At 42.0% G+C, this 25433-nt stretch overlaps 1 protein-coding gene across 1 annotated transcript in view; it reads left to right on the top strand.

Annotated features, from left to right (window-relative positions):
* LOC137654445 (uncharacterized) overlaps positions 1-25433 on the top strand; it is a 63223-nt gene that overhangs the window by 25884 nt on the left and 11906 nt on the right. The window contains exons 4-14 of the mRNA XM_068388070.1: positions 1236-1395; positions 9683-9825; positions 10264-10396; positions 12660-12769; positions 13453-13710; positions 13906-13959; positions 14808-14951; positions 18049-18141; positions 19201-19335; positions 19570-19661; positions 19893-20131. Coding sequence (XP_068244171.1) covers positions 1236-1395; positions 9683-9825; positions 10264-10396; positions 12660-12769; positions 13453-13710; positions 13906-13959; positions 14808-14951; positions 18049-18141; positions 19201-19335; positions 19570-19661; positions 19893-20131 — 1561 coding nt within the window. The remainder of the gene's footprint in view (positions 1-1235; positions 1396-9682; positions 9826-10263; positions 10397-12659; positions 12770-13452; positions 13711-13905; positions 13960-14807; positions 14952-18048; positions 18142-19200; positions 19336-19569; positions 19662-19892; positions 20132-25433) is intronic.

Raw genomic sequence — 25433 nt, 5'->3', positions numbered from 1 at the left:
CTCTGTTGACCGGTGGCCAACCAGTCTAGACAGAGACGAAACCGCCAGGACACCCGGAGGGAGGACAAAGTCCATAAACACTGAACTACCCCCTCTGAAAGAAGGGAAGGCAACGGTCCCCTAGGGGAGGGGGGAGAGAAGCCTAGCCACCAACCTAGCGAGAGGGGGAGCTTGGGGGAGGATCACGTGATACGGAGCAGCAGGGCTACCAACTGACGATCCCCAAACACTACCAAAACAGATCATACGGAGTAATAAGCACAAATATTCATTATAAAAGTAATAGCGTTGAAAAATATATAAATATACACATAAAAAATTAGGGCAAGGCATGCGAAATAATGAATAAATCCCGAAGGACAACATCCTGATGGCTTAAATAATAAAAATTGCCGCCCAGTAACGAAGGTCGGCAAGCCATCTACGATACGTAATCTGATATCGGCCCTAAATATGAACCACAAGGGTTCTAAACGCTAAATAATGAATATCCACAATAAAACATATAAAAATTTAAACTAATAATAAAAATAATACACTTAGTAACACCGCGAGTGAAACTAAAAGCTCTCAAAACAGGAGTACCAACCGTAAGCGGAATCGAGCAAGACCGAGATGATCGAAGAGAATAAACTCCTATAATTTAAATATTAAACGATCTAGATTGCTCAAAACACAGCAAAACATAGCTTGGTACTTAACTTAGACGGTGTCTCCTGGGAAACCGATGTAGAAGCCATAATCCACGAAAAATAAGGCAAAAACACGAGAGCACAAACAAGCGGGTTACCACACAGGCGTGCTAAAAAGGAGTTGGGTTCTGAGCGGATGCAGAGTTGGTGGTGCCGAGTGAGGTTGAACGGCTCTCCTCTATTGGGGTCTTTGTCGTGGATGAATCTAAATAGTGCGGGACCTCTGGATTATACGCCCAATTCTATACCGACACCAATAGGTGAGCGAGCTAGTTAACCTAGCACTCCTTTACATTTTTTCTCTGGTATATTTAGCAATAAATTACCTAAGAATAAGTGCTAATAGGAGCTTATTCACTGGCCGGCACAGGTTCAAGCCAAGAAAAAGGCTATTAATATGACGAGGCCCTTTGTGTCAATAGGCGAAGGAGGAGATGATGATGATGATTAATATGACCCAAGTAGAGAACGTTATTAGAGTAGAGTGAATTGAATGAAGTAATTTGTTTGTTTTATTTTGTACATGTACTTTTGTTTTAACAGAAAGGAGACTCAGCAGGTGGCGAATTGATGGATGTTTTGAAGACCAGTCCTCCTCAAAAGTACACTCATGTTGATCGAGATGATCCTCGAAGTAGACTACATTTTGTGAAATATATGAAACGTGATGGAAAAACAATAAAAATTTGGGAATGTGGGATATGTAAGTATGATAACATTTCTGGTTTATAATGAGCTTATGTTGCACTATATCTAATGTTTTTAGTGTACAAACCTTTTAATTTACAACCATATATTTGGGTGTGGGTCAGTATTTTATTGGTAGACCTCTGATTTTTAGCAAGGAAATCAATTGTTATGTCTTATGTGTAGGTCTGCCTATATTTCTTGGTACATAAATCAATTTAAGATATGCCTTTTGTATTTAGGTCAACCACTGATTTTTTTTTATAATGAAGCAAGTCATGCTGGTGGTAAAGAACCACCACTCATTCTTTTGAGCATACAGACCTTCACTTTTATTAGAGTAAGTACTTACTCATGTTGTTGCAGTTTATGGGAGACTAGCATAAATATTTTCCGCTCAAATTCTTGAAGAAACAGTCAATAAATAGTTAACCTGGTCAGAAAACGTATTATTAGGTAGTTTTACCAGACCCCCTGAGTAGTCAGGATTTCTGATTTAGGGCGTGCCCAAAGAATTGGCTTTAGAGTTAAAGTTTCCTGAATTTCATAAAGTAGTAAATTAAGTTGAAAACATAGAGTTTTCAATATTAATCTTACCCGATGATCATGTAGCTGTCAACTCCGTTGCCCGACAGAAATCTACGGTCGGGATACGCCAGCGATCGCTTATACAGGTGGGGGTGTACTCACCAGCGCCATCTGTGGTCAGGTACTCCAGTACTTCTTGTCAACAAGACCTCAATTTTTCCTCTGTCGTGCCGCCGGCAAGACCTACATGGATACGCTGTTGATTTTGGAGTCTTTTGTTCACGGTTTTGGTGAAGTATTTGCTCTAAAATTTAGCCTTCGCTGTACAGGAAGCTTTTCCCTTAGCTTAGATAGCTTTTGGATTTAATTTGACTTATTGGTTAACGATCTTTGCTTTACTTTGGAATTCCCCCTTGACTGTTCCCTAAATTCAAGATGTCCGACCACTCTCAAGCTCCTAAATATAGGCGATGTAGTGTTAGGACTTGTAATAGGCGTCTTCCGAAGGCCTCTGTTGATCCTCACACCCTTTGTTCCGATTGTAGGGGAAAATCCTGTCAATTGGAAGATCGATGTGGGGAATGTGCGGGGCTTTCGGAATTCGAATTTAATGAATTCCTCAAATATACAACTAGGTTAGAGAAGGAGAGAGTTAGGAGGAGTTCTTCTCGCTCTTTGGTTTATTCCTCTCCCCATGTCCCTCAACCTTTTCCTTCCCCTGTAGTGGTGACCCCCGAACCTGCTACGAGTGCTCAGCCTGATATGACGGATATGTTGCGTGCCATTCAGGCTCTTGGTGATAAGGTGGAGTCGTTAGTTAGTGACCACAATCTTCTCTTGGCAGATGTCAAGGAGCTTAAAGTGAAGAGTGCAGTGGGAAGTGTTAGTGCCAGTGCTGTGCATAGTGTCAGTGTCAGTGTTGCGCATGAGGATACTTCTGTGCGTGCCAGTCGTCCTCCCAGTCCGGGACCTCTTGCAAGCTCCCAAGCCCAGGGGAGAAGCAACGTCGAAGGGCAAAAGGGTTCGGCAGGCCTTGATCGGCGCACAGTTGTATCCTCAGTGGTTGCGGGCGTATCTGATAGAGATCGTCACTTCCACTCCCAGACGAATGAGCCCTTAAATTCCTCGTCTGCGGAAGAGGTTTCCAGGAGGAAACGGTGGACCCAGGTCTCACGACCTCTCAAACGTAAGGTCCCTTCCGAGCTAGTCCAACGGCCCAGGTGTAGCCACTGGGCCAGTTCGGACTCGCCGCAGTCATCTGATGACTGCACACCTCCCAAGAGAGGTAGAGTGGTGCCTCAACAGGCCTCTGCTCCAACCACTGTGGACCCCAAGTGGTCAATGCTGCAGACTATGCAGTCTCAGCTTGCGGCTTTGATGCAGGAGTATCAGGCAGAGAAGGTTAGCACCCCTCCTCCTGCGAGCGCTCCTCCACCTTTACGCAGTCCTCCCTGTCAGATGCAGCCGCATCGGGAGTTGCCAGGTTCCAGCACTATGCGGCAACCTCCTCAACCCATGAGGCAGGAGCCTCATGCTATGCGACAACCAACTCAACCCCTGAGGCAGGAGCCTCAGGCTATGCGGCAACCTCCTCCACCCTTGAGGCAGGAGCCTCATGCTATGCAGCAACCTCCTCAACCCTTGAGGCAGGAGCCTCATGCTATGAGGCATCCTCCTCAACCCATGCAGCACGAGCCTCATACCATGCAGCAGCCGCATTCTATGCAGCATGAGCCTCATCCCATGCAGCTTGAGCCGCATGCCATGCAGCATGAGCCTCATGCCTTACAACCCGTTCTGCAGGATTCAGCCATTCAGCCTGCCACTCTGCCTTTACCTCTCGCTACTCAACTCTCAGGCGATGAGGTTTCTGAGGATGAAGCTGCCCATCTGGATGATCCTCCATCTGAGGTGGAAGGACACAAGTCTTCGCCGCCTTCCTTAGACTTTCGCAAGGTCCTGGCTCTGTTCAGAGAGTTGTACCCTGAACACTTCGTGTCTGCAACCCCTCGTTCTCCTCCCTCCGAGTTTTCTCTGGGCATGCAGTCTACTACGCCTGCCTACACCAAGCTTGTCCTCGCCAGATCATCAAGGAGAGCTTTGAGGGTTTTAGGGGATTGGTTGCAGTCCAAGCAGCAACTGGGAAGGACCTCTTTTGTGTTTCCTCCTCCTAAGCTTGCTTCTAAGTCGGGCGTCTGGTATGCCACGGGAGAGGAACCTGGCTTGGGGGTTCCTGCCTCTGCCCAGGCCGACTTCTCAAGTTTGGTTGACTCTCCCCGCAGGTCGGCTATGAGACGCTCGAAGGTCTGCTGGTCCTTTTCAGATCTGGACCACTTGATGAAGGGAGTCTTTCGCGCCTTCGAAATTTTTAACTTCCTCGATTGGAGTCTAGGAGCCTTAAGCAGGAAGACTGCTCCTTCTGACAAAGACGCGGCCATGCTGATCATGTCCAGTATGGACAAAGCAATTCGCGATGGTTCTGGCGAACTTGCGGCTATTTTTGTCTCAGGAGTCCTCAAGAAAAGGGAACATCTATGCACCTACTTATCGACTGGTATCACCCCTTGCCAGAGGTCAGAGTTACTGTTTGCTCCTCTCTCCAAGTTCCTGTTTCCGGAGGAGTTAATCAAGGGGATGGCTGCGGCTCTTATCCAGAAGGATACACATGACCTCATGGCTTCTTCAGCACGTAAGGCGAAAACCTTACCTTCCGTGCCTAGATCTTACCGCACCCCTGTTGCTGATACACCTGCTACTAGGTTCATTCCGCCCTTTCGTGGTAGAGCCTCCAGTAGAGGAAGTACCCGTGCAGACAGTCAACGGGGCAAGTCAAAGAAGGGTGCCAAGTCCACGAAAAGCAAGCTTTGACTTCCTTCCTCTCCAGACAGCTGTAGGAGCCAGACTCAAGACCTTCTGGCAAGCCTGGGAGAGCAGAGGTGCAGACGCTCAGTCTGTCAAGTGGCTAAGGGAGGGATACAGAATTCCGTTCTGCCGCAATCCCCCTCTGACCACTTCTCCCATCAACCTCTCTCCCAACTACAAGGAGAAGGACAAGAGGCTAGCGTTACAACAAGAGGTGTCGCTCCTGCTACAGAAGGAGGCAGTGGTGATAGTTCGGGACCATCAATCCCCGGGCTTTTACAACCGTCTCTTCCTGGTGGCCAAGAAGACAGGAGGTTGGAGACCGGTGCTGGACGTCAGTACGCTCAATGCTTATGTCACCAAGCAGACGTTCACAATGGAGACGACGAAGTCGGTCCTAGCAGCGGTCAGGCAGGAGGACTGGATGGTCTCGTTAGATCTGAAAGATGCCTACTTTCACATTCCCATCCATCCAGACTCCCAACCTTTTCTGAGATTCGTCTTTGGAGAGGTTGTGTACCAGTTCCAAGCCCTGTGCTTTGGCCTGACCACGGCACCTCTTGTGTTTACGCGACTGATGAGGAATATTGCGAAATTCCTTCACTTGGCAGACATCAGAGCCTCCCTTTATTTAGACGACTGGCTTTTAAGAGCTCCCACAAGTCGTCGCTGTCTGGAGAGTCTCAGATGGACTATGGATCTGACCAAGGAACTGGGCCTCCTGGTCAATTTAGAGAAGTCCCAGCTCGTTCCTTCCCAGTCCATCGTTTACCTGGGTATGGAGATTCAGAGTCGAGCTTTTCGGGCTTTTCCGTCGGCCCCAAGAATCAACCAAGCCCTGGAGTGCATCCTGAGCATGCTGAGGAGGAACCGATGCTCGGTGAGGCAGTGGATGAGTCTAACAGGGACTCTTTCATCGCTAGCCCTGTTCATCGAGTTAGGGAGACTCCACCTCCGCCCCCTTCAGTACCATCTGGCAGCTCACTGGAACAAGGATATGACGCTCGAGACGGTCTCAATTCCTGTTTCCAAAGAGATGAGGGCTACTCTAACGTGGTGGAAGAACAGCATTCTTCTCAAGGAAGGTCTTTCGTTAGCTGTTCAGACCCCCGACCATCATCTCTTCTCGGACGCATCAGACTCGGGCTGGGGCGCGACATTGGACGGACAGGAATGCTCAGGGATATGGAATCAGGAACAAAACGCTTCATATCAATTGCAAGGAGTTGTTGGCGGTTCATCTGGCCTTAATGAACTTCAAGTCCCTCCAGCTAAACAAGGTGGTGGAGGTGAACTCCGACAACACCACAGCCTTGGCGTACATCTCCAAGCAGGGAGGGACTCATTCGAGGAAGCTGTTCGAGATCGCAAGGGACCTCCTCATTTGGTCAAAAAGTCGAAAGCTCACGCTGGCAACGAGGTTCATTCAGGGCGATATGAATGTCATGGCAGATCGCCTCTGCCGGAAGGGTCAAGTCATCCCCACAGAGTGGACCCTTCACAAGAACGTTTGCAACAGACTTTGGGCCCTGTGGGGTCAGCCAACACTAGATCTGTTCGCTACCTCGATGACCAAGAAGCTCCCTTTGTACTGTTCCCCGATTCCAGACCCGGCAGCAGTTCACGTGGATGCCTTTCTGCTGGATTGGTTCCATCTCGACCTGTATGCATTCCCGCCGTTCAAGATCATCAACAGGGTTCTTCAGAAGTTCGTCTCTCACAAAGGGACACGGCTGACGTTGGTTGCTCCCCTCTGGCCCGCAAGAGAATGGTTCACAGAGGTACTGCAATGGCTGGTCGACGTTCCCAGGACTCTCCCTCTAAGAGTGGACCTTCTGCGTCAACCTCACGTCAAGAAGGTACACCCAAGCCTCCACGCTCTTCGTCTGACTGCCTTCAGACTATCGAAAGACTCTCAAGAGCTAGAGGCTTTTCGAAGGAGGCAGCCAGAGCGATTGCCAGAGCAAGGAGGATATCCACTCGCAGAGTCTATCAATCTAAGTGGGAAGTCTTCCGAAGCTGGTGCAGGGCCAATGCAGTTTCCTCTACCAGTACCACTGTAACCCAAATTGCTGACTTCCTGTTACATCTAAGGAACGTTAGATCCCTATCAGCTCCTACGATCAAGGGTTATAGAAGTATGTTGGCAGCGGTTTTCCGCCACAGAGGCTTGGATCTTTCCTCCAACAAAGATCTGCAGGACATCCTTAGGTCTTTTGAGACCTCTAAGGAACGTCGGTTGTCCACTCCAGGCTGGAATCTAGACGTGGTCCTAAGGTTCCTGATGTCATCTAGATTTGAACCGCTACAATCAGCCTCTTTCAAGGATCTCACATTAAAAACTCTTTTCCTAGTATGCCTAGCAACAGCTAAGAGAGTAAGTGAGATCCACGCCTTCAGCAGGAACATAGGTTTCACATCGGAAACGGCTACATGTTCCTTGCAGCTCGGTTTTTTGGCTAAAAACGAGCTTCCTTCACGTCCTTGGCCTAAATCTTTCAAGATCGCTAGCCTATCTAACTTGGTGGGTAACGAGCTGGAGAGAGTACTTTGCCCAGTCAGAGCTCTTAGGTACTATCTGAAAAGGTCAAAACCTTTACGAGGACAATCAGAAGCCTTATGGTGTGCGGTTAAGAAGCCTTCGCTACCAATGTCTAAGAACGCAGTTTCTTACTACATTAGGCTTCTGATTAGAGAAGCTCATTCTCATATGAAGAAAGAAGACCTTGCTTTACTGAAGGTAAGGACACATGAAGTGAGAGCTGTGGCTACTTCAGTGGCCTTCAAACAGAACCGTTCTCTGCAGAGTGTTATGGATGCAACCTATTGGAGAAGCAAGTCAGTGTTCGCATCATTCTATCTCAAAGATGTCCAGTCTCTTTACGAGAACTGCTACACCCTGGGACCATTCGTAGCAGTGAGTGCAGTAGTAGGTGAGGGCTCAGCCACTACATTCCCATAATCCCATAACCTTTTTTAACCTTTCTCTTGATTGCTTTTATTGTTGTTTTTGGGTTGTACGGTCGGCTAAGAAGCCTTCCGCATCCTGGTTGATTTGGCGGGTGGTCAATTCTTTCTTGAGAAGCGCCTAGGTTAGAGGTTATGATGAGGTCCTTTAGTATGGGTTGCAGCCCTTTATACTTTAGCCACCTAAGAGTCGTTCAGCATCCTAAGAGGACCGCTACGCTCAGTAAGGAAGACGTACTTATTAAAGGCAGAGTAATGGTTCAAGTCGACTTCCTTATTTGTTTTTTATTGTTATTTTGAATAACTAATAAAAATGAAATACGGGATACTTAGCTTCTTTGTTAACATGTATACTGGTCTCCACCCACCACCCTGGGTGTGAATCAGCTACATGATCATCGGGTAAGATTAATATTGAAAAATGTTATTTTTATTACTAAAATAAATTTTTGAATATACTTACCCGATGATCATGATTTAAATGACCCGCCCTTCCTCCCCATAGAGAACCAGTGGACCGAGGAGAAAATTGAGGTCTTGTTGACAAGAAGTACTGGAGTACCTGACCACAGATGGCGCTGGTGAGTACACCCCCACCTGTATAAGCGATCGCTGGCGTATCCCGACCGTAGATTTCTGTCGGGCAACGGAGTTGACAGCTACATGATCATCGGGTAAGTATATTCAAAAATTTATTTTAGTAATAAAAATAACATAATTCTGGCATTTGTACTTAATTGCTTTATTTCCAAAGCTTGCCACTCAATGTTGGTTGAAATCTGGAGATTCTTGTAAAATGTGTTTGACTGTCAGCACTGACCTGCAGTCTCTACAAACAGGAATTGGGTCATGTAGGGTCTTCATCAGATATCCAAAGATCTAAAGTGTGTGACCGGTACAGGTACTTGAACATTACACTCTTTGTTTTAAAAAATGCCACTGTCCAATAATGGGTTTGATTTGTTTCAATGATTTTTCAGATTCTTTATTTAATAAAATCTGCCATGTGTTACGGATGAATAGTTTTAGAGATGTTAAGTAGTCAACTGATATAAATGGCTAATTTTAATCTGGTCTTAGTAATTGCAAATTTGGCTTCTTTGTTTCCCTTAATGCCCACATGGCCAGGGATTATACAAATGTAACATTTGTTTAACTTTCATTTAGTTTATGTAATGAAAATGATTGTAGAGTGATCATCCTAATCAGGCTGATATTTCAGAAGTTAAAACTTGCAGCAAATGTTTTTATGTTGTACAGGGTGACATGAGTCTCTCCATAGTATATATATATATATGACAGATTTCTTTTAATTTTGTTACTGATCTTAATATATTTTATATTTTTATTAATTACTTCTCATATATAGTTTATTTATATCCTTTCCTCACTGGGCTAGTTCCCTGTTGGAGCCCTTGGGCTTATAGCATCCTGCTTTTGCAACTAGGGTTGTTGCATAGTTATTAATAATAATAATAATAATACTAAAGAGTTTATGGACAATAGTTTTAGAGGGCTTTAATATTGACGAAGCAATCAATTATACCTTTCATGAGTAGAGGTCCCCTTTTTTTTGTTTTGTTTCTTTAGTTGATGTCGGCTACCCCCCAAAATTGGGGGAAGTGCTTTGGTATATGTATGTATGTATGAGTTAAGCATCAGTAAAAAAGTGTTTGTATGCATGAAGCAAAAATTTTTCTTTTTAAATTTTGTGTCCACAGACTTAGTTTATAACTAATTTCACGTCCTGCTGAAAGAATGATGATAATATAACCAAGGGGTATTTTTATATGGGTTAAAAATGTTAGTGTGATTGATCAAATTTCAGGTAAAATACAAAAATTAATTTTATTTGGCAACACCTTGAAATGTTCAAATTTTCTTTGCATGTATACTGATTTAAATTTTCTATTTTTAAACCAAGTTTTATTCATATCTTTTTATAGGTGGAAAAGAATTTATGCACCAATATACCTTGATGAGGCACTTACCAACGCATACAGATGAAAGAAATTTCCGATGTAATATTTGTGGGAAAGCCTTCAGACAGATGTCTACCTTATCACAGCACAAGGCTACTCATTCGGAGGTAACACATAGAAAATTATAATTTTTTTTCTTCAAAACATCACAGATTTTGCATTTTTACACTTCCATTTTATTGCCAGATTACAATTTTTTTTTTTTTTACTATATAGTGCGCCAATCCGCCACCGCGCGGCGCCACCTAACCATTCTTTGTAGCTTTGTAGGTGTTACAGATACAGTACCATAGGGAGGGATTCATTATCCTCTTGTCAAAAAGAGGGCGGGTCCATCAGGACGACATGGCTACCTCACCCAAAAATAGATTTTTTGCTTCGCTCAAAATCCGTTTTTTTGGGCTCAGGCCATGTCGTCCTGTTGGATGAAAATTATGAGTATTGTACTGCATTATTATTAAAAGAAATTCTAAAAGAAATAATCTGACTTTCGTACATTGTATATTTTATTCCCCTTTTTTAATTGTTTATTACTCTATTTGCAGTCAAGACCTTATGTGTGTGATCTTTGTAAGAAGACATTCAGTAGAGTTTCAACTTTAATATCGCACAAAAAAACACATACAGAAGATAAACAACATCAGTGCCATGTTTGCGGGAAGGCTTTTCATCAAAAAGGTAAACCTCTATGAGATTTCTAGCATTTAGTTTAAAATTTTCTGTAATATGTTTCATCTTTGATTTCAGATTCTGTTTTAAACTGATGAAAGTTTAGTTTTAGTTTACTTTGCTAGACAAATTCATCACTTCATGGTTTCCATTTATTTGATATACTTTAGAAGAAGAAGAAATCAACCGGATTATCTTTGTATTTATCCTTTACTTTCAGAAAACATCCATTCCTTACGTGGTTACCATTTTAAGCAGACTTATTGGTTTTCCTTCTCAAAATCTGGTACCTTCATGTTTTCCTTTGCTGAATTTAATTTTTTCTTGACTTTATAGCTACTTTTTCTTATATCCATTATATTACGTGATATTACATTTATTATATTACATGATAAAAAAGATTATGAAAGAGTGAAACTTTCTGTAAGTACAGCATGTACCAATGGGTTTAACAAGCGGAAAGAGTCAGTTGTATTATATTAAGATACAATCAAAATACTTATTGTTGCTAATACTTAAGAAGAGAGAATAGTTGTACATTTAAGACCAGTATATAGAAACAAAGAACTCTAGAATTGAAATGAAGAATCAAAGATGGTAACATTTTTCATGCTTTTTTCAGTTTTGCCAAAAGATATATAGAAAAGTATGGATAAATGATGGGAAAAGGTTAAGTTTGGAAAAAAAGTTAAATCTTTTTGACTAACTCTTTGATGTTATCAAAATATCCTTTAGTATAAAATGTTGGATCAAATAAATTTGAGTGACATTTTGACTGACCTGAGTACGTGTCCTGGCTCTCCCTGGTCCTAGCTTGATGGATATGGGCCTTGGGTGCAGATCATATGTATATATGTAATATATGTAAAATTACATTTTTCAATATTAAACTTACCCGATAATCATGATTATCGGGTAAGTATATTCAAAAATTTATTTTACTAATGAAAATAACATGTTTAAATACATGACCTAAGAGGTCAATATGGAAGAGGAGCGAGCGTGAGAAATGCCATAGTCATGTCATAACCAGGATGCTAATGCCAAACCTCAGCAATGTAACATTTTTATGAAGAATAAACACAAATACGAATCGTGAGAAAGAGTTGTGTCGCCACCGGATGCAGGTGTCTTCCTATATTAATGTTTAGTTTACATTATGTGTTTAAATGCTGAGATAACTGACTATACGATATCTGTGATATCGATATTTTAGCCTGTTCTTACTTAGATGTCATACGGAATGGTCATCTGACCAAACCATCTATACTGTACTCCTGTGATGGAGATGTTAATGACTGTTTTTAAAGGAATAAACTATTTTAAAGTTAACTTACCTAGACTTACTTGAAGATGTAACATACCAAGTCTAATATACAACACATTGAAGATGACATTTGATGGGAACCCGAATGTGTGTTAATAACAGTATCACACCAATATATATGGTCAGTTTCTAGAGCATGGTCACTGTCCTTTGCCTCTGCCATTCATGAGTAACCTTTAAACAGTTTACTGTTCTTTTCAGTTTCATTGCTCTGTTCTCTATTTTATTGTTTTTTTTTTTTTTTGTCATAGGACTTTGTTAATTGTTATATAGTACTAATTTTATACCAATCTAGTTCGGTATTTTCCTTAGTAATGAATTAGATACTATGTTTTAATGATAACCACATTACCCCACATCCCTTGCAATAAGGTTCAAACTACACATGGAATAGTTATGGAACTTGATACACAGATGGTCAGGAAATTTCTTCTTTTAGAATGTTTCTGGAAAGTGATCAAACACATTGGAATTGTACCTACAAAAGATGAAAAGAACTCAAAATTTTTTTTATTTCATGTGATACAGGTGTACCGTCTTTATTGATCATTATATTTTATGTGTTACATTCATTACTGATCATTATCTAAACATTCATAAGTAACTTAATGTATGTACTGTGCTGTCATTCTTTGGTTTTCTCAATAGTATCTTGGCAAATTTTGTTTTTAAACTATATTTTGTGATACAATCTTTACTAGTAATTTTTTTAGCAAAAAAATATGGACTTTATTGGTAATCTTTGGTTTGCTCAATACCGCATTGTCTTGGCAATTTTGTGATACTTGTTGAACTGGAAAATTTAGTCACTTTATTTTTGTTAGTAATATTACATCCATTATTTATCCATAAAAAGTCTGGTTTTAAAATACCTGCATGCATTTGATTCACTCAAATCTATTTGCTTTATGTATTATCAATCTTGATAATTTTATTTTATTTCAGGTAACTTAAAAAATCACCTATTTACACACACAAATGAAAGACCTTATAAGTGTGAAATATGTGGAAGAGGCTTCAATCAGGCATCAAATCTACAATGTCATAAAGCAAAGGTAAAATAAAATGAGGCTTTGTTATGAAGAGTAATGATAAAGTAATTGTGTCTCGTGCTAAAAGCTAATGTTCATGCAAGCACACCTTTGGTACGGAGCAACTATCCTTAGTGTTTTGTGTGTTTGTAGGTTGAGAACACAACTACATAGAGTTTTCCAATATTTGCTTCAACATTATCAGTAACTTTTCCTCTCTAACTGACGTACAGAGATTATAATAATTTTGCTTCATAAGTTGTCTTTTGGTAGAGGGACATAACAGTGAGCATGTTCATTGGCCTTGACCTTAGCAAGTTAGAATGACCTTGTTAAATTTAGTGCTGATGGTCAACCTTGGTGCAGCATTTTCAAGACTGCCACTAACTACAGCCAAGGATAGATATACTTCCTGTGCTGCACTGAATATGCTCAAGCTACACAAGTCCTTGTTTACATTTTTGTGGACTTGAACATTTGTAGATCAATTCAGAATGGTTAGTTTTAGTTGTAGCACGTATAAATAATAAGGCACTTATTGCATGATTATAACCATGGGTGACCGTTTTTAAAAAATTCCTTTCTTTATTCTATTACAATATTGTAGAAAGTTGATAGATTTTGTCAAACTAATTTTTTTGTAGCACTCAAGAAACTATATAATTTTATTCCAATATTATATTTGAATAATCAACTTTTATTTCCAGTCTCATACGGATGGAATCGTCAGTTTTCCGAATACAACTGAAAAGTACAAATGTAATTATTGTGACAGCGCATTTTCTAGAAGAGCTCAGTTGAGACAGCACGAGGAGTACAAACACGGAGTGCGGAGTATACACGGAGCTAAGATACTTCCTGAAAACGGACCACGTATGCTTGTCAACAATTCATTGTTCAAGAAAAGAAAGATCGGCAACGTTCGCATTATTCAGTTACCTAACGGAGACAAAACTTTTCAAGAGGTTTGTAAGCTTTGCGTACTATTTTTCATGTAGTAAATTAGATAAGTTATTTTCCTTTCCTATCTTTTCAAGTGAAAACCTTTCAGTTGATATACCATCATCATTTCCAACGAGCATTTGATTCGAGCATAATCCTTTGCTTTCATAAAAGATTCATGTAAATGAGGATGCTGAAGATTTACCATTTTTTTTCAGATTAGTGGAAGTGATTCCTTCATGAAGCAAAAGAAAATGAAGCAAAAACCTAATGTAAGTATCGTACATCATTCTTTTTTGGATTTTGCCAGAAAATTTTTGATTGATAAGTAGTGCAAGATTATGGGAACACAATTGAAGACTGTAGTAATGTAGTATGTTCTTGCATGTACAGTTTTACATGATGTATATTTTTCTCGCCATGGGGTATCCTGTTTGTCATATACCAAGTTTTTTTTTCTTAGTCTTCAAAAGTGTTTTAACTCCTTAAGAACAGCCCTATTAGAACTGAGTTTAAAATAGTGGTCTGGTTAAGCTACATAAAATGATAATTAACATAGGCAAATGAAGCAAATTGACATAGGAGGGAGTATGATTAACCCCACTAGAGAAAACCTCACCAGCTAACAACATTTGCCATTACATTTCAATATTCCTGTAGTCCCTGATTTTTGTATGGAAATGCCCTTGAGAGAGCAGTGTAGCTATTGCTGCGAGTGGCCCTTTGGTCGGTACTAAACCACATTCTTCCTGAGATCTATGTGGAGAGGACAGTAAGTTGCTAAATGCCTAACTGTACAAGACATATTTGATATTTTTGTCATTATAAATATAGTGGAATGCTTGACTGAAAAGACAAGCTTTTGATAAATATTTAGAAATCAGCATACACACGAAGACCATAAAATGATTCTAGAAACAGAAAACTGATTGAAGGCTCCTAAAAACTTTATTCCCATATTAAGGTTCAAGTTACCAATGTAATTTACTGTATTTGACATTTTAATAGAGGAAAACTGAACAACACTCAGAAAAAAGGGGACTTGAACTGTATTTTACTTCAAGCAAAATTTACAGTAACTACTGATTACAGTACGGTACTGATTTTTTTCTATTTTCAGAAAAGTGGGATTTTAATTGAACCCATAGACACTAAGGCGATGCATCGAGCGCTTGCAGCGGGAAGAACGCCATTTGCATTGCTCAAACCTAGTAAAGGAGTTCCAGTTGTTGTGAAGGTTCAGTTTGCATATGGCAGTAAACATGTAAGTAACAACAATGTTGAATTTGTAAGGGTACAGTTTTCTACTGCTAAGTTTGTTCTAATTTTTGTTTTGTTTAATGTTGTTATTGATTACAGTTTTGTTATAGTTCTTGAAATTTCTGGATGCTGTGATGTCAGTAAGGAAATAAAGTCTACTATACTGTTTTAGATAAAATATGTTTAGAATATAATACTGGAGTTTAGAGTTCACATATCTATTCAAAGTTGTTTTGAGCAGTAAGAATAATTCTTAATATTTCTGTGAATCTCTTCTGATGTTTCTATTGCTTTGTCCCCGAAGTGACTCAATATCGACGTTACCCCAAAAAACTAAAAATTTCCTATTTTCTGGTGATTAAAGTCAACTTAATTCAGTCTCCTACATCACATTATACTCAACACTTTTTTTTACCCCAGTAGGAAACTCCTGTTGGGAGTTTACTAAAAAAAGAAGAAAATTGGAAACCATGTTTCCAATTTTAAAAATGTTCACCAAAACTAACGTTTTCCTCTTGTCCAGTTTCTTAAGATAAGTAGCTAAAAACTTAAATAGAAAATCCAACTAGGTTTTGACAAGGCACTCATTATCAATAGTTTGATAGTGGTTATTTAGTCTCCCTCGTGATGTTTTGGATGTTTCCCATTTGTTTTGTAAATTGTTTATTTATTATTAAATGGGGCCGTCTCCTGGAATTGTTATGTATGTTGGTAATAGAAGTACACTCATTTGTTGAAGGTAATTGTTTGTTTCGCTTAGAGGAAGGTGGTTACTTTTCCTCTGAAATTTGGAAGTAATAAGCTGAATCATATACATTAATTCACATTTTTGTATACACCTTTGCTAGTTTTGATTGACATTTAGTTCAGGAGAATCCAAAGAAGACTGAATAAAGTTTTCTCTTTGTGTATCTGTAGCCTTTTTCCGACACAGTTGGGATACAATTCGGAGCTTTGAACTCAGCTCCCCCGATGTTTGAGATGAAGTACGGCAGGTACTTAGACTCTCATGATCAACCACTTGTTATCTATAATTATGGAGGGAATATTTTAGTTTTTAAAGTATAGAGAGAGAATTTTCTAAAACATATTTGTTCCTACGTGGCTGTAGGGGAACACACACTGCCCCTACACGACGAACACAAGGAGTGCGGGTCAACTTCGGGCTTAGAGAGGAAAGCGCCACACGATTTGCCGGCCACAGGCCCAGGGCAACGACGGGGATGCTCCATAACGCACTAGTAATACACCACGAGACACAGGAACACAGAGGGAAAGGATAGGGAAGCACACTAAGGGACCACGTGGGGACCGCGTGAGACACAAAGGGGTCGGGGACACAAAGGGTCGCAATGGGTTAAGGGAGAGCATCGGGGTGTTAACGCCGACGCGACCAAAAACTTACTGGAGATCGAGACCTGAGCAAGCATGCTCTCTGACCCCGGGTCGTCTCTGGGCGCGTATCACTCCGCCAGAGAATGCCCCGCATAGAAAACGGGAGTAGGGTAAACCACACAAAATTCAGGTCGGATGGGAGGAGATCCCAGATACTCCTAAGAAAGTAGTTCAAGGTAAGTTCTGTTAGGAAAAATACAAATTACTTAAAATTTGTGATTTTTATATAATAAACTTTGATAATCTTTTGGGTGAATGTTGTTGCGAATGATGGTGACTCGGGTTCATTGTAGGTTCGAGGCTCGTACCATTTGTAATGTACCGTGAAATTTATGGTGTCAACTCGAAACAATTTTAAACATTGAATTTTTTGGTCGGACTAATTCCTGTAAGTCTGAATCAGACTTGATTGGTGTGACCTAGTTGTGAACTTGGGCATGGTCTTGGAAAATATGAAGATATACTTTACCTTTTTTGTGAAATTGTCTACATTATTGATCTGACCATCCTTTACATTCAGATCTCCCAGGACAATTCTATCCTCTTCGTAATACTAGGCAGGCAGTTAATTCTAATAGCCAGGCCTTCTCCATCATGAGGCTCAATACTACACAGTATTCTAGAAGTTTTATTCCAGCTGTTACCAAGTTGTGGAATGATCTTCCTAATTGGGTAGTTGAATTAGTAGAACTTAGAAAGTTCAATGTTGGAGCAAATGTTTTTATGTTGACCAGGCTGACATGAGTCTTTTTATTGTTTATATATGACATATCTGTTTTTGACGTTGTTAATAGTTTATGTAGGACATATCTGTTTTGACGCTGTTACTGTTTTTAGAATGATATATTGTTAATTTATTCTCATCATTTATTTATTTCCTTATTTTCTTTCCTCACTGGGCTATTTTTCCCTGTTGGAGCCCTTGGGCTTATAGCATCTTGCTTTTCCAACTGGGGTTGTAGCTTGGCTAGTAATAATAATAATAATAATAATAATCTGAACATGTCTTCAATCTTTATATGGGTTATTCACTTCAGTGTGCCTTGAATTTTGTACTTGAAAAAATTAATGGAAGCTCATTTAACATCCCTTTATCCTCCTAAGTTGTATTTTTTGTTGTGGTGACCCATTTGTTCTTTTATTTGTCTTTTTCGTTAATATTTTTCCTTAGCTTTTTACAATTTCCATATCTCAATTAATCATAAATATTTCTAGCCAGCCCTTTTTGAGTTTATAAATATAAATGACAATTTATCGTATACAGCTTTGTATAATAAGAATGTTAACCCTTTTACCCCCAAAGGACGTACTGGTACGTTTCACAAGAGCCATCCCTTTACCCCCATGGACGTACCGGTACGTCCTTGCAAAAAAATGCTATAAAATTTTTTTTTCATATTTTTGATAATTTTTTTGAGAAAATTCAGGCATTTTCCAAGAGAATGAGACCAACCTGACCTCTCTATGACAAAAATTAAGGCTGTTAGCAATTTGAAAAAAAATATACTGCAAAATGTGCTGGGAAAAAAATAATCCCCTGGGGGTTAAGGGTTGGAAATTTCCAAATAGCCTGGGGGTAAAAGGGTTAAGGTGTAGTACAAGCATTTAAAGAGACAAAAACTTATTTTTAGCTTATTTCAATAATTTTTTTCTTTTCAATGTAATTGTTGTTTATGGAGTTTTCTATTTTCACATTATATCTATAGATGCTGGTTCCAGCAACCGCAAGCGAGTTGAGAGCTGCTGGAAAATTTACCGTTTCTAGTCAACAGAGTGGTACCAAAGCTGTTCAGATTAAGGTAAGCTTAATTCTTCTGATTGGCCATATGTTTTATGGAAGCATAAATGATAGTTAATATTTGATATATTTTTGTATTAATTTTTTTCTGGTTTTAATTATAGTGGTTTGTTTTAAAGTTATGCCTCCTTAACATGTTTCAAGTAAAAGGAATGTTGGCCCTATGGTTAAAAGGTTTCTACCATTCCTCTCTCTTTTTTTTATTTCCTCTTCATTTCCGTTACAGTATTCTCGCATTCTACTTTTATTCTTATACCTTTATTCCCTTTCTTAGTCCTTATTATTTGTATTCCATTTTATTCAAATTTCCAACTATATTCTGTCTGTATTCATATTTTTTAAAAAGCATTTTTTATAGACAAATTTAATGAATAAAATTTTAAGTAAATTTCTTTCCCTAAAGTCTTTTACTAAATAAAATCAGTTTGATGTTTCAGTACACATGGAAGAAAGAGTGTGTGTGAGCAGGGTAGAGGTGGATGGCCAAATTCAGTATGGGCATAAAGTGTCTGATTTTGAATGGATGTTTTCTGGCCTCGTATTCATTCATAAATCAGCTGACAGAAACTAGTAGTAGATTAAGTAGAATTTAATTTTCTCGATAGCACTGCTATTAATGTTTTGCCTATTTTTTTGAAGTATTGTTACCACCAGATGTGGAAAATGCAATAACTAAGGTACTACAAGTAGCTCATTTTATACAAGATGAAAATATAATAATCTGTACTTAAACCTTATGTTACACAGTGCTATAGCCTTCCATAGTATGTTACACAGTGCAAACCTTATGTTACACAGTGCTATAGCCTTCCATAGTCTGTTACACAGTGCTATAGCCTTCCATAGTCTGTTACACGGTGCTATAGCCTTCCATAGTCTTGGGTTTGAGTTTTTTTCCCCTGGTTTTTAGGGTATAATTTTTATTTTTATTGTTTATATTTCATCATTTATTTCTTGCAGCTAAATACTCTTCTCTTTTTTTCACATTTAATATTATAACGATATTAAGAGTAGGCTGTGAATAGGTAATAAAAATCTCACTCTAATGATTATCTTACAGGTTCCTGTTGTAGCAACTGTGATTCAACGCATTGCCCCAGATGGTCAGGTACATATGGATGTCGAAGCACCGGCTGAGGAAGAAGACTCGTTGGATTCCATTGGCTTAGCAATAGACTCTTCTGTTGCTGATAAGGTGCAGTTTTTATTTGCATCAGAATTCTCTTTCTTATTCATTATTTATAAAGCATATCATATAATTAACCAACAATAGAATTTCTGTTAAGAATTAATCAACGAGATGAATACATTTATTCACTTTTAAGTCAGGAAAGGCAAATTATATTGTAAGACCTTAGGTCATGTATAAGCTTCTTACTTCTTGGACTATATTTAGTGTTTAATGAATTTTCTTTTGTATCTGGCACAGATTTCTGCTCCGTCTACTTCAGTTATTAATGCATCAGAAAATAATTTGCGAGTTGGCGAAAGACTCGTTATGAATCCGGATGTTATTAGACCGTAAGTTTATTGCCTTTGGTTATGTTTTGCACCTTTTGAATAATATTTTGAATACATCTTGAATTTAAATAATTTCTTAAGTTTTTCATATTTAAGTATTTCATATTGTACAGTATAAGATGAACTTGGTAAATAAAAGGATAATTTTTATTTTTATGTACAGGTTAACATATTGTACGGTATAAAGATGATCTTGGTAATTAAAAGCATTAATTTTTTCTTTATGTTCAGGTCAATAACCGAACCAGTCATGGAGGGCGAGGATGACGACCATTCTGTCGACTCCCCGATGGCCACAGGAGACGAGGGCATCATAATAGGCGATGTAGGAGCGAGTGAATCAATGAGTTATACAATTGACCAAGAGGCTGCCATTGCAGCTGGTACCAGTGAGGGCAACGAAGATATCAATTCAGTTGATCTCCTTGCAACAGCAGTTAACCTTGTATCTCAAGCTCATATATCAAAAGGTATGTAGTGATTATTGAACTTTAGATACTGAGAATTTAAAATGGTTTTAACTACATTTGTTATGTATTTTGTATTTTTCAATATTAATCTTACCCGATGATCATGTAGCTGTCAACTCCGTTGCCCGACAGAAATCTACGGTCGGGATACGCCAGCGATCGCTATACAGGTGGGGGTGTACACAACAGCGCCATCTGTGGTCAGGTACTCAAGTACTTCTTGTCAACAAGACCTCAATTTTTCCTCTGTCGTGCCGCCGGCAAGACCTACATGGATACGCTGTTGATTTTGGAGTCTTTTGTTCACGATTTGGTGAAATATTTGCTCTGAAATTTAGCCTTCGCTGTACAGGAAGCTTTATCCTTAGCTTAGCAAGCTTTTGGAATTAATTTGATTCATTGGTTAACGATCTTTGCTTTACTTTGGAATTCCCCCTTGACTACTTCTAAAATTCAAGATGTCTGACCATTCCCAAGTTCCTAAATACAGGCAATGTAGTGTTAGGACTTGTAATAGGCGTCTTCCGAAGGCCTCTGTTGATCCTCACACCGTATGTTCCAATTGTAGGGGAAAATCCTGTCAATTGGAAGATCGATGTGGGGAATGTGCTGGGCTTTCGGAATTCGATTTTAATGAATTCCTCAGATATACACGTAGGTTAGAGAAGGAGAGAGATAGGAGGAGTTCTTCTCGCTCTGTGGATTTTTCCTCTCCCCATGCCCCTCAACCTTTTCCTTCCCCTGTGGTGGTGACTCCCGAACCTGCTACGAGTGCTCAGCCTGCAATGGCTGATATGTTGCGTGCCATTCAGGCTCTCGGTGATAAGGTGGAGTCGTTGGTTAGTGACCGCAATCAGCTCTTGGCAGATGTCAGAGAGCTGAAAGCGAAGAGTGCAGTGGGAAGTGTTAGTGCTAGTGCTGTGCATAGTGTCAGTGTCAGTGTTGCGCATGAGGATACATCTGTGCGTGCCAGTCGTCCTCCCAGTCCGGGACCTCTTGCAAGCTCCCAAGCCCAGGGGAGAAGCAATGTCGAAGGACCAAAGGGTTCGGCAGGCCTTGATCGGCGCACGGATGTATCCTCAGTGGTTGCGGACGCATCTGCTAAGGATCGTCCCTTCCACTCCCAGACGAATGAGCCCTTACATTCCTCGTCTGTGGAAGAGGTTTCCAGGAGGAAACGGTGGACCCAGGTCTCACGACCGCTCAAACGTAAGGTCCCTTCCGAGCTAGTCCAACGGCCCAGGTGTAGCCACTGGGTCAGTTCGGACTCGCCGCAGTCTTCTGATGACTGCACACCTCCCAAGAGAGGTAGAGTGGTCCCTCAACAGGCCTCTGCACCAGTTGTTGCTCCAACCACAGTAGACCCTAAGTGGTCCATGCTGCAGACTATGCAGTCTCAGCTTGCGGCTTTTATGCAGGAGTATCATGCAGAGAAGGTTAACACCCCTCCTGTTATTCCACAACCCGCAGAGGTTGTGCGCTCTGCAGATACTGCGGCTGCCTGCTCCCACACCCTACCTGTGAGAGCTCCTCCACCGATGCGCAGTCCTCACTGCCAGACGCATGTTCTTGCTGCACCATCTGCTAACATGCGTGAGCTGCCGCATCAGGAGTTGCCGGGTTCCAGCACTATGCGGCATTCTCCTCAGCCCATGCAGCATGCTCTGCAGACCTTACAGCATGCTCCGCATACCATGCAGCATGAGCCGCATACCATGCAGCATGAGCCGCATACCATGCAGCATGAGCCGCATCCCATGCAGCATGAGCCGCATACCATGCAGCATGAGCCGCATGCCTTACAGCATGCTCTGCTTACCACACCGCATGCTCCTCAGCCCACCGCAGACCCTCCCACACACCGGCCCTCTGCTTTTGTTGTTGCCAGCTCACAGTCTGTCCAGCAGAGGCATGATGATGGATCCGCAGGTACGCGTGCACCCGTTCTGCAGGATTCAGCCGCTCAGCTTGCTACTCTGCCTTTGCCACTCACAACTCACCTTTCGGATGAGGATGTATCGGAGGATGAAGCTGCTCATCTGGATGATCCTCACTCTGATGTTGAAGGACCCAAGTCTTCGCCACCCTCCTTAGACTTTCGCAAGGTCCTTGCTTTGTTCAGAGAACTGTATCCTGAACACTTTGTGTCTGCAACCCCTCGTTCTCCGCCCTCCGAGTTTGCTATGGGCATGCAGTCTGCTGCGCCTGCCTTCACCAAGCTTGTTCTCGCCAGATCATCAAGGAGAGCTTTGAGGGTTATGGGGGACTGGTTGCATTCCAAGAAGCAACTGGGAAGGACCTCTTTTGTGTTTCCTCCTCCCAAGCTGGCTTCTAAGTCGAGCGTCTGGTATGCCACGGGAGAGGAACCTGGCTTGGGGGTTCCTGCCTCTGCCCAGGCCGACTTCTCAAGTCTGGTTGACTCTCCCCGCAGGTTGGCTATGAGACGTTCGAAGATCTGCTGGTCACTTTCCGATCTTGATCATTTGTTGAAGGGAGTCTTTCGTGCCTTCGAGATATTCAACTTCCTCGATTGGTGTTTGGGAGCCTTAAGCAGGAAGACTTCCCCTTCTGACAAGGACTCGGCCATGCTGATCATGTCCAGCATGGACAAGGCAATACGGGATGGGTCTGGTGAACTTGCGGCTTCATATGTATCAGGGGTCCTCAAGAAGAGAGAACATCTGTGCTCCTTCTTGTCTGCTGGTATCACTCCTTGCCAGAAGTCAGAGTTGCTTTTTGCTCCTCTCTCCAAGTGTCTGTTTCCGGAGGAGTTGATTAAGGGGATGGCTGCCTCTCTTATCCAGAAGGATACGCATGACCTCATGGCTTCTTCTGCACGTAAGGCTAAACCCTTACCTTCCGTGCCTAGACCCTTCCGCCCTTTAGCAGCTGATACACCTGCTTCTAGGTTCATCCCGCCCTTTCGTGGCAGAGCCTCCAGCAGAGGAGGTACCCGTGCAGACAGTCACAGAGGCAAGTCCAAGAAGGGTTCCAAGTCCGCAAAAGGCAAGTTTTGACTTCCTTCCTCTCCAGACAACAGTAGGAGCCAGACTCAAGACCTTCTGGCAAGCTTGGGAGAGCAGAGGTGCAGACGCTCAGTCTGTGAAGTGGCTAAGGGAGGGATACAGAATTCCGTTCTGCCTCAATCCCCCTCTAACTACATCTCCCATCAACCTCTCTCCCAACTACAAGGAGAAGGACAAGAGGCTAGCGTTGCAACAAGAGGTGTCGCTCTTGCTACAAAAGGAAGCAGTGGTCATAGTCCGGGATCATCAATCCCCGGGCTTTTACAACCGTCTCTTCCTTGTAGCCAAGAAGACAGGAGGTTGGAGACCGGTGCTGGACGTCAGTGCTCTCAATGCTTATGTCACCAAGCAGACGTTCACGATGGAGACGACGAAGTCGGTCCTAGCAGCGGTCAGGCAGGAGGACTGGATGGTCTCGTTAGACCTGAAAGACGCATACTTTCACGTCCCCATCCATCCAGACTCCCAACCTTTCCTAAGATTCGTCTTTGGAAAGGTTGTGTACCAGTTCCAAGCCCTGTGCTTTGGCCTAAGCACGGCACCTCTTGTGTTTACGAGACTGATGAGGAATATTGCGAAATTCCTTCACTTGGCAGACATCAGAGCCTCCCTCTATTTAGACGACTGGCTTTTAAGAGCTCCCACAAGTCGTCGTTGTCTGGAGAATCTCAGATGGACTATGGATCTGACCAAGGAACTGGGCCTCCTGGTCAATTTAGAGAAGTCCCAGCTCGTCCCATCCCAGACCATTGTTTACCTGGGTATGGAGATTCAGAGTCGAGCTTTTCGGGCTTTTCCGTCGGCCCCAAGGATCAACCAAGCCCTAGAGTGCATCCTGAGCATGCTGAGAAGAAACCGATGCTCAGTCAGGCAGTGGATGAGTCTAACAGGGACACTTTCATCGCTGGCCATGTTCATCGAGTTAGGGAGACTCCACCTCCGCCCCCTTCAGTATCATCTTGCTGCTCACTGGATAAAGGACATGACGCTAGAGACGGTCTCAGTTCCTGTTTCAGAAGAGATGAGGTCTACTCTAACGTGGTGGAAGAACAGCATTCTTCTCAAGGAAGGTCTTTCGTTAGCTGTTCAGACCCCCGACCACCGTCTCTTCTCGGACGCATCAGACTCGGGCTGGGGTGCGACATTGGACGGACAGGAATGCTCGGGAACATGGAATCAGGAGCAAAGGACTCTTCACATCAATTGCAAGGAGTTGTTGGCGGTTCATCTGGCCTTAATAAACTTCAAGTCCCTCCAGCTAAACAAGGTGGTGGAGGTGAACTCCGACAACACCACAGCCTTGGCTTACATCTCCAAGCAGGGGGGGACTCATTCGAGGAAGTTGTTCGAGATCGCAAGGGACCTCCTCATTTGGTCAAAAGATCGAAGGCTCACGCTGGTAACGAGGTTCATTCAGGGCGATATGAATGTCATGGCAGATCGCCTCAGCCGGAAGGGTCAGGTCATCCCCACAGAGTGGACCCTTCACAAGAATGTTTGCAGCAGACTTTGGACCCTGTGGGGTCAGCCAACCATAGATCTGTTCGCTACCTCGATGACCAAGAGGCTCCCATTGTATTGTTCTCCGATTCCAGACCCAGCAGCAGTTCACGTGGATGCCTTTCTGCTGGATTGGTCCCATCTCGACCTGTATGCATTCCCGCCGTTCAAGATTGTCAACAGGGTACTTCAGAAGTTCGCCTCTCACAAAGGGACACGGCTGACGTTGGTTGCTCCCCTCTGGCCCGCGAGAGAATGGTTCACAGAGGTACTGCAATGGCTGGTCGACGTTCCCAGGACTCTCCCTCTAAGAGTGGACCTTCTGCGTCAACCTCACGTAAAGAAGGTACACCCAAACCTCCACGCTCTTCGTCTGACTGCCTTCAGACTATCGAAAGACTCTCAAGAGCTAGAGGCTTTTCGAAGGAGGCAGCCAGAGCAAGGAGGACATCCACTCTCAGAGTCTATCAATCTAAATGGGAAGTCTTCCGAAGCTGGTGCAAGGCCAATGCAGTTTCCTCAACCAGTACCACTGTAACCCAGATTGCTGACTTCCTGTTACATCTAAGGAACGTTAGATCCCTATCAGCTCCTACGATCAAGGGTTACAGAAGTATGTTGGCAGCGGTTTTCCGCCACAGAGGCTTGGATCTTTCCACCAACAAAGATCTACAGGACCTCCTTAGGTCTTTTGAGACCTCAAAGGAACGTCGGTTGTCCACTCCAGGCTGGAATCTAGACGTAGTTCTAAGGTTCCTTATGTCATCTAGATTTGA

Source organism: Palaemon carinicauda, chromosome 15 (assembly GCF_036898095.1).
Source record: "Palaemon carinicauda isolate YSFRI2023 chromosome 15, ASM3689809v2, whole genome shotgun sequence".
NCBI lineage: Eukaryota > Metazoa > Arthropoda > Malacostraca > Decapoda > Palaemonidae > Palaemon > Palaemon carinicauda.
This window is presented reverse-complemented; position numbering and strand designations above follow the sequence as displayed.